Below are 10,091 nucleotides of genomic sequence, written 5' to 3' on the forward strand. Positions count from 1 at the left end.
AATGAGCCTTTACTCAAGTAAGGATTCCTTAAGAACTCCTCTAAGGCACCAATTGTAGAGTGAAAGCAATTTAAGCAAAAAGAAGCAACCAAAAGAACAATAGAAAAGACGCACACAAAGTGTTTGAGTAAATGCTCTCTATTCTCTTATTCACAAAGAATAACGAAACAATAAATAGAGTGAGTACAAATGAGGGGGAGGCTCTCTATTTATAGTTGAGCTCCCCCAAAATCGATGATCAAGATACATTTACATTTAGGGATTTACAAGATATGTCATATCAAATCCTATATAATCTTTAAAAGATATGATCCCCTCTATCTTCTAAGATTAGTTGCCAAATTAGCCTAAGTTTTTATATTTTCGTTATCGGGCCAACCAGGCTTCAATTTGACAAGTTTCTCCAACAATTCTTGGAATCAGGCCAGTTCTCGTGGGTTAAATGATCCCCATCTATAGATCGACCTCCATGGGGCGCATCTTGTGCCATGGTCATGAGCTTTATACTTTGGCCCGTGACACATGGTGTTGGCCCGGGCCTTCGCCTTGTTAATTTTTTGCAAGACCTTCCGGCATCATATATGGCCTCCCTATATTTGGCCTTTATAATTCACTGCTCGCTTTGGAAATAGTGTCATCAAACGGAAATATGTCTCCCGCACAACTGAGGTTATTGAAAAATGTCATGTTCTTTTTAAAATAGAATTTATACATTTAGCCATATTTGAGGTCATATGACCATATTGTAGACCACTATCATATGCTTGTATCTACTGATTAAAAGGTATGTTACAGTGGTAGTCTGCACCTTGATCATTAACTGACCGCAAAATCGCCAACATCTCATGAAAACTGTCCTTATTGATCTCGTTCCCTGTCAATATAAGTTGATAGCAAAAATTACATACCACTGTTCCATTAAGAATAAATTGAATATTACAAACAAAACTATATTAGTGGAGATTAAATACCAATGTTGGTTACTTGTCATCATTCAATGGTAGACCAATATTTCTTGTAGTAGTTAGGCGTGACGTACCTTAGATAATACTGATGGTGTGTGCGATCCCACAGGCTTCCTGTCGCTCAATTACAGCTAGTATTCTAGTGCCCCGATTTGATATAACACAGATATCAAATTGGGGGTAGACATGCCTCTTCAACCTAGAAAGAAAAAAATCCCAGTTGTTACCTAACTTCCTCAGTGTTATTGCAAACGCAATTAGAAGGATTCTTCCATCGTCATCTTGTGCTATAACTTGCAATAACCAATAGGTATATCTACCATACATAAAGGTACCGTCAATTTGTACCAATGGCTTGTAGTACAAAAATACGTCCTGACATTACTTAAAACTCCAGAACAGATACTTAAACACTTGGCATCCACGGAGCAAGCGGTTATTGTATTACGCAAGGCCCGTTTCAAGGTCTGTTACGCAACCTGGGATGTACCTCTCCAGTACCTGACACCATTACTGCACCTCATTATATGAAGCGTCCCACCCACTATGCATATTTTCCAACGCTTTCTGCTTAGCTATCTAGGCCTTACGGTAAAAAGGTGTGTACGTCAATTGGCTACGAATATTGAAAATTAAAACTAACATAGAAGTCTTGGAATCTGCCTTCACCATCGATAGTATTAAGCCAGCTATCATATTTGAATCCATCTTGGGATGATCTTGTGAAACACCTGTCAACGAAGTACGTTAAATAATGCAACATTAAGTAAAAATAGTATTATTCAAAAACCCTAAATGCCCAGTGATACAGTACCAACAACACACGTATGTGGACCTTTATACTTCTTTATCTCCCACAACCATGTCTTTTTCCTAACCAAAGCCATGATTTTCCATGAACATGTATTATCTTGCACTACACACTTGGCCTCAAACTTCTCAGATTTAGATTTAACCACATGGTAGTTAACCCCGTTTATGATGCTATATTGTTTCAATGCACTAAGAAAACTATCCTCATTGGAAAACTCCTTACCAACTTCCAATTCACCAAAATCCAATGACAAACTTGTAAGGTCATGTCTTCTATGTAGTAGATCTGGAAATTTCAACACATCATTTGCTGATAGATTGACATTATGCATGTGGGTTGGAGGGGAGTACGCCGTGAATCGTAGATATTTTTCTTCTTCATCTGAACCTCCTTCACCGTCCTCAGGTTCAGTTGGAACATGCTTCGGTTCAAAAAATAATGCAACTTCTGCACCATCAGGGCTGAGCTCTCGAGGTAGATCCACATCGGACTCATCATCCAACCCACCATCATCTACAATGTACGAGGTCCCCTTGCCGGTGGGCGTCGTAGAGAGTACATCATCTCTTCTTGTGGATGTTTCGTAACGTCCCCAATTAGATATGGATTGCCAACCACTAAAAGTTGATGCCATTCCCTAGTACGTATTTCCAGCATTGAATATCGACCCACTAAGGTGCATGTCTCATCCACTAACCAAGTGTCGTACAGGAGTTGTGTATTCATACTGGCACCAAACACGGACGCTTTCGTGTTTTGCCTCCCATTAACGGAGTTTCAAGCAGGGTCGTGTACTATTCTCGACCAGCAGTAAATGTTGAAGTCGCAAATGTTTCATTTGGCGATGAAAATTGTATATATAACTCAAGATAGGGTGATCCACTAGCGAGATGAGTCTACACCATCGCCTTCAAGCTACGACCACCTGTGATATCCAATAAGTCATATGTCACGGGATCAATCGAAGTACAAAATTGATACTTAATAGAAGAAACTCTCATTGGCATCATTTTGAAGATTTTGCGCCTAATTCTTTTACAAAGTTTTGTCAAATCTATGTTCTGGTTAAAAACCAATCGCGTTGTATTCTCTGATAAAAAAATAATGCCGTTCTTGGTGTCACAGACCTCACCATTATAGTAAATAATAGCACAAATACGTTCACTCATTTTCAATTTTTATTCTGCTTAGCCTCTCTAATTTTTCTTACTGTAACTTATGCAACATGAGAATGAAATTTGGCTCATTTATAACCTAAGGCCAAATAGGAACTACTGTAGAAAAAGAGCGTCCTTTTTCAGTAATTTTGCTAACAATGCATCTTAGTTCAAGCATTTTTTATACTATTTTTTAAGAACCGTATTCTCAAAATTATTTTTTTAGAAACTACTGTAGTAAAAGAGCGTCCACGTGGGAGCTTTTTTCAGTATTTTTGCTGATAGTGCATCTGCTTGAAGCATTTTTGTCACTATTTTTTCAAAACCGTCTTCTCAAAATTATTTTTTCAGAAACTACTGTAGAAAGAAAAGACAAAATCCTTCTTGTCAATATAATTTTTTCAAGACTAAACCTTAAACTCTTTTACAAAAACCCTAAAAGGTAAACATAAAATTATTTTTAAAAAAATCCTAAACCCTAATTTAATTAATTTACTTAAACCCCCTAAAACCTAATTTAATTAATTTTAAAAAAAATTCTAAATTTTAATTTATTTTTTAAAATCCCTAAACTTTAAACCTTAAACCCTAAACCTTAAACAAATAAATCCTTAAACCGATGTTACAACTGCTCTAACATTCAGCTGGTGAGACATCAAAGGAGTGCGACTGACATCAATTACCAGCGTACTACTGACCGATACGTTTGTGCAGAGGATCGGATTGATAAGCCGTAGTTATGGACAACCAGTAAAAATCCACATATTTTAAAACTTTAATAGGATCTGGTTTTGTGCTAGAAAAGCATACCTGATTTCTGTGTTACCATATCTGCCAGACAGTAATCAATTTTCTCTTAATTAGGTCCACTGGTTCATTCTGTTGGTAACCAAAATCATTCACCCAATATAACATTCATTCACTAAAGTGAGGAACGGTTTCGCTATAAACTCTAGAGGCCTGGTTATATAAATTACAATAGATTTGAAAGTATAAAAGGCAGGGAAAGTATTCAATTCTCGAGGCAAAGCATCAATCGAGGATTTGGAGCAATCTGATAAGCAACTCTGTTGACTTGTGTTAGTTTCAAATATATTTTTAATCCAAAAGTAATGGTAAACGTAGCTTTTCAAGTCAAATTAAAAAGACGGCTTTTGAAGTCCAACCAAAAAGTTAAAATATATATATATATATATATTATATATATATATACCCCTCATTTATATTACCCATAAAAGAATATGGTTAAAATTTTCCATCAATCCCTGTACTTATCCAAAATTTAAGATTTAGTCCCTGTACTTTAAAAAGTAAAAAAAATTCAATCCTCCTTTTTAATTTAAAACTTCTAGTTCAAACATTATTCTTCTTTGTATTCATGTCAAAATTTATTAACTTAACATGTTTTTTTTTTATCAATCTTGTGCAACTTCACATGAGAACAGTCTTATCAACAAAGAAACTTAATAAAATTTGATAGAAAATACTAATAATGTTAATGATTGGACTTATATTCATAAATTAGTAAAAGCAAGGAGACTTAATTTTACAGTTTTAAAGTACATGGACTGAATTTGAAATTTGGTCCAAGTACAAGGACAAACAACATATAATCCCACTGATGGAAAAAACAATTGAAGTTATTAAAAGAAGAAAAATCCCGTAAAAAGGAGAGCATGTATGAAGAAAACATTAGAACTTAAATTGAAAACCAAAAGCAAGGAAAGGAAGCTGTTTTGTGACTACTTCCCTCATCATCTAGCTTTTGATTTTCCTTAGAAAGTGGTAAAAGATGAAGCAAGTAATCCCAAAGTGCTTGAATTGCATACTCAGCTAGACACACCCATGACTGCCTAAGCCTATGTGAACTCTCCATTAATTATATATGTATACAACAATAAACAAAACTTGTGGGAATCTACATGTTAGTATTCATCAAACGAAACCTATTGACTCGAAGGATTCAACCAATGCTATCGCTTACAATTTACTTCAAACAAAACTCCTCTTCCTATATAATTGAGAGTGAAAGCGTGATTACAGACATCGCTCGGCCACTCTCGAGCTTGTGGTCATTAGAGCCCATGCATCAAAAAACATCGTAATAAATCCTAAACCACCATTGGAGAGATAGGATTTGAGTTTCCCTTTAATTGAAATAATCAAATTAAGCCCTTTGTTAACAGAAACCAACTAAATGGTCACAATTTTTGGTTTAATCTAATTTTCCTTTTCTAAAATATAAAAAAGCTCATCAAAAATATAAAATTTATTAAAAATTAAAAATCTTAAAATTGATACAAACTTAAAAACATACAAAAAAAATCTATTAAATTATAAAAATATGAAATTAACAAAACATATTTAAAATTTTATAAAAAAGTAAAAAATTCTTTAAAATTTATAAAATCACAAAAATTAAAATCAATATAAACTTATAAAATTATAAACAAAATCATAAAACTTGAAATGGATTGGATCAGTCGGTTGAACTAGTTGGATAGAAATTGACAAGGGTATTAGTCTGAAGAAAATCATTAGATCGATTGACTTGGGAACTATGCAGTTGAATTGATTTTTTTAAATGTCTTGTCTAATTGAACTGGATGGACCAGTCGAACCAACAAACTTGTGGCTTGATCAGTTCAACCACCGGTCTAGTTTTGAAAACTTTAGTCAAAATAGTTGATATTGATATATGCTAATAGGTGGATTATGAAATTTTGGTTTAATATTATCATAAAAACACTTTATATCATACAATAACTAGCAAACATTTTTTAACTTTTTAAGGTCCAAACTATTGTATTGTACTTAAAAAATTGGAGATAAAAATTTAAAATAATAATAATTTACCAATAAAAAAGAGGGTCACATAATTATCGTTTTATTTGCGAATAAGAGTACATTTTATTCAACATGAAAAAAACCTAACGTTCTTATAACTGTTCTCATTATCTAAAGATTGTGTGATGTCATGTATTCATTATGACTTTAAGGGTATAATTTATATTTTTTACAATTTATTATATTATTTATAATTTTTATGAATTTTATAACTTGTTATAAAATATTAAATATTTTAAATATATTTTATTAATTTTATAAATCTGTTTATTATTTATTATGTTATAATTTCTATCAATTTTAATATTTTTAATATTTAACAATATTTAATAATATTTATGATTATTTATAATTTTAAGAATTTTATAGGTTTTATAAAATTTTAAATATTTTAATATGTTTATTAATTTTTATTTTTTATAATTAATTAGATTTATTATTTGTTTTTATAATATTTATAAGCTTTTATAAGTATTATAAGTTTATATTAATTTTAATATTTTTAATATTTTATAAATTTTCCTTATTTTTATAATATTTAATATTTTTATGATGGCTTTTTATGATTTTTAATTATTTTTAATTATTTTAATAAAAATATTAGATTAAATTAGAAGCTATCACGTGCCACCATATAATTGGTCTACCAATTTATTTTAACGGTGAATGTGGTCGACCATGTATTCTACTAATGAAGGGGCTTAATTAATTATTTTAGTCAATGATAGGGGCTCAATTGAGTGTAAATTTAATACAATGGCTTAATTGATTTTTCGCATTATCTTAAAGGTTTTTTTGACATATAAACCTTTTTGAAATGGGCTTCAAGAATGTTACATTGTACTTAGGCTTATTTATGAGCTAGATTATTCACCCAAGCTTAAAAGCTTGTTTGAATTTTGGAAGAGTTTAACCAAAAACATTATACTCGAAAAATGTGTGGGTAAAAATTTAATTTCGTTTAAAATATGGATTGGGCTCGAACTTAAACATTCATTAATTGAGTCTAACCCTTTTTTGAAGTTTGTAATGTTTTATATTATGTTATTTTTATATATTATATAGTTGATAACACATAAAATTTAAATCTATAGTAGTATATAATACTATTAAAAATATTAAAATGATTATATATAACATTTTAATAAATAAAAATATAAAATTATTAAAAATAGTATAAATATATTTTTATTTTTAAAAAAATAATATAGAGCCTAAAATATGTTTGAATTAGCTAATTATAAATATAGATAAATATTGATAAAATTTTATATTTATATTTTAGATCAAACTCGAACAAACTTAAAATATTTTAATATTATAGTTAAGTAAATCCAACCAGACTCATTAATGCTTTTAATTGCACCCAGACAAATAGTAATATTTAAGAATGGTCAACAAAAGTAAAAGAAATTAAAAATGTCTTCAATAAATAATCATAGATATTATGATAGAGAAGGGAGGTTTTCCTTGAATAGTCCTCTAACCTATCCCTAAAAATCCATTTTATTTTTGTTAAGAAATCGAATATAAGGCTACATTTCCTAATGACAAATAATCGTATTGACAGTAATAATTAAATCCAAATAAAATCTGCTTCTTTGGATATAAATGACCCAGTCTTCTAGGTTCCAGAACAGACAGGCATGCCGGATGCTGGCGGCGGACGGATGCTTGTGGCTTTGGTGCCTCCATTCTTCACTATGAACACCGTGTCCATACCCCAGCTACTATGCCTTTCGAAGTGGCAGTGTGAAAACCAAACCCCTGAAATTCATAAATAACAAATACATGGTTTTAATTCATTGCTAAATTAAATAGTGCTTTTAGTTTGGTTCCTTGAATTAATTGAAAACTTACCAGGATTGTTTGCAAAAAACCTAAGGGCGACCCATCCGCTAGCAGGAACATGCACGGTGTTAATGAGGGGTGGATCAACCAGGTTGTAAGACTTAGGGTCAGTCACGTTATTGAAATTTCCTGAACCACTCCCCACCCGGTAGAAACTGAAACCGTGCAAATGAAATGGATGACTTCCACCAGCACCAAACTGAGTTGCTTGGAAAACGATCTCAACTGCTTCGCCATAGTTCAGCATAACAATCTTTGTCCCCATATTAACATTGCGATTTAGAGCAGTCAAGTCTCCAGTGAAGTTATAATATTCAGGTGGTTCAAGGGGGAAATCTTTGGTGAAAACACCATTGATGCTCCTTTTGTAGTATGCTTGGAGAATGTCGATAACTGGGGACACAAAGCTGACATTGTTCAAAGCTGCAACAAATCTATTTTCAGTAATACATACTGAGTCGTTGGTGCAAGGAATGGAGTTTGTAGAGATTGCGATGTAAACTCGTCTATGGATAGCTCTCGGCACTCTCAATGGTGGGTTCTGTCTCACTCTTAAGTTCCTAATTCGGCTGAGAAAGCTACTTGTAGCTTTTGAATCGTCCGGTTCCGGCAATGATACTAAGGAAGCATTGTTCATGGGCCCACCAACGCTGTTTTTATACTGGAAAATAGCGGTGGTGAGATTATTGTTAGATGAAGCAGCGCTGTCGTGGAAATTCCTCATGACCATGTAATACTGGCCAATGTTTTGGTTAGCTTGTACCAAAACATCCATGGTTTGTCCAGGACTTATCATGATGTAGTCGGTTGCAAACCTTGTGACGTAGGAAGCATCTTGTGCAACCACTATGAGGGTGTGGTTTGCAATGGAGAAGAACTTCTCTTCATTCATTGCAGCATTGATTATGCGGAGAAGGTACGTGTCCTGGTAATTAACTTCCATCCGGAATATTGTATCTGCAACATGAACGAATGAACGAATTGCTGCTGCAACTAAGAGACAAAATCCATCGAAACTACAAAATATAGAGGCTACGCTTACCATTGCATTCATATGTGTCTCCTAAATGCCCATTAATAGCGTAAGCGTTTGGTATTCCTACAGCCTGGCCGTTTAAAGTTGAATTCCGGATAAGTTCCAAATAATCGTCATTGTACCATGATTCTGTAAGCAATCAAGAATTATCAACTGAACTTACTCAAAGGTTTTCCAATGGACTGGATTGGATAGTGTATAGTTACCGAGTATGATAGTTTGATCAGCATCAGGCGGGTGGAATGGGTAACTTTCGTGCGGAGCAGGTAGAATAACAAAGGCGCCATGGACGGAGCCACGAGTCCAGTCACTGTGGGCATGCCACCATAGTGTACCTATTTCATCCGACAATATCACTTGGTAAGTGAAGTTTGTTCCTGGCTGAATCGGGCACTGCGTTACGAACTCAGGGCCATCGAACCATGGATTTCTTGGTTGTTTCACACCGTGCCTACGGGAGTCAAATTTTCTTTAATTGATCACTAGGATGGATGACAATATATATAGAGAGAGAGTGTGTGTGTGTGTGTGTTTTAGTAAATTATTACCAGTGAATGGTAAAGCCATAAGATCCATGATTGTGGACATTAACAAACACGGTGTCTCCCCTATGAACCCGAATTTCTGGGCCTGGATAACTATCATTCACCACCAACATCGACTTTGTGGTGCACAGCCTTGTGAAGTTGGACTCTCGGACCTGCCATTAATAAAAAATAGAGACGATAAACAGTAAACAATATTTATTAAATGTTTAAAAAAAGAAGTAAATGTGGCATGGTATGAGATACAACTACTTACAATTAAGTCATAGTAATGGACATCTGCCATGCATAGCAGCTCAAGGCTACTAAGGAACAAAATCCCTAGCAAACATGGCACACAACCTAGCTTGCATAAACCCATATTTTCCCCCAATCCAATCAACTCCTCTCTCTCAAAATATATAAAAAATAATCTATTTAGTCTTAACTTGTTGATCAAGTTGTGAGTTTTGGGGTTACAAAATTCATCAATTTATAGCAGCAGAAAGGATGTGGTGTTAAGTTTCTTACATTGAACAGTAACAAGATTACAATTCAACGATGAATACCTAACCTCGTCAAGGTTTTGGAAATTCATCAGTCAAATATATTAATGAAACTAATTAAAGTTCCAACGCACATAACATGGTTTTCTATATTTTGGATTGTAATAAATAATTATTCCTTTCCGTGTTGATGAATTTCAGGTAGCAGCCCCCAGAATGTATCGGACCATACGCGAAAAGCCATGTCAAAGTCGGCTCATATTTGCCAACATATTTTTTTTCCCTTTAGTCAAAATTAATTTTTGTGCTCAAAATTATTCCAAATAGAGAGAGATTAAGTAAAGTTTATAATGTATTTTTAAATTTGAGATCATTTGGACTACCAAAATTA

General features: G+C 33.3%; 1 protein-coding gene across 1 annotated transcript; it reads right to left on the reverse strand.

The window, feature by feature from the left end:
• Positions 1 to 7,198: 7,198 nt before the first annotated feature.
• On the reverse strand, positions 7,199 to 9,657 carry LOC108460039 (putative laccase-9). The gene is made up of 6 exons (XM_017759421.2): positions 9,472 to 9,657; positions 9,219 to 9,370; positions 8,877 to 9,121; positions 8,677 to 8,799; positions 7,644 to 8,591; positions 7,199 to 7,550 (listed from the first exon to the last, which is right to left on the reverse strand). The coding sequence occupies exons 1-6, from the start codon at positions 9,574 to 9,576 to the stop codon at positions 7,408 to 7,410; spliced, it is 1,716 nt and encodes a 571-aa protein (XP_017614910.1). The 5' UTR covers positions 9,577 to 9,657; the 3' UTR covers positions 7,199 to 7,407.
• Between the last annotated feature and the right edge of the window lie 434 nt (positions 9,658 to 10,091).

The sequence above is a fragment of the Gossypium arboreum genome, chromosome 6 (assembly GCF_025698485.1).
Source record: "Gossypium arboreum isolate Shixiya-1 chromosome 6, ASM2569848v2, whole genome shotgun sequence".
In the NCBI taxonomy this organism is placed as follows: Eukaryota; Viridiplantae; Streptophyta; class Magnoliopsida; order Malvales; family Malvaceae; genus Gossypium; species Gossypium arboreum.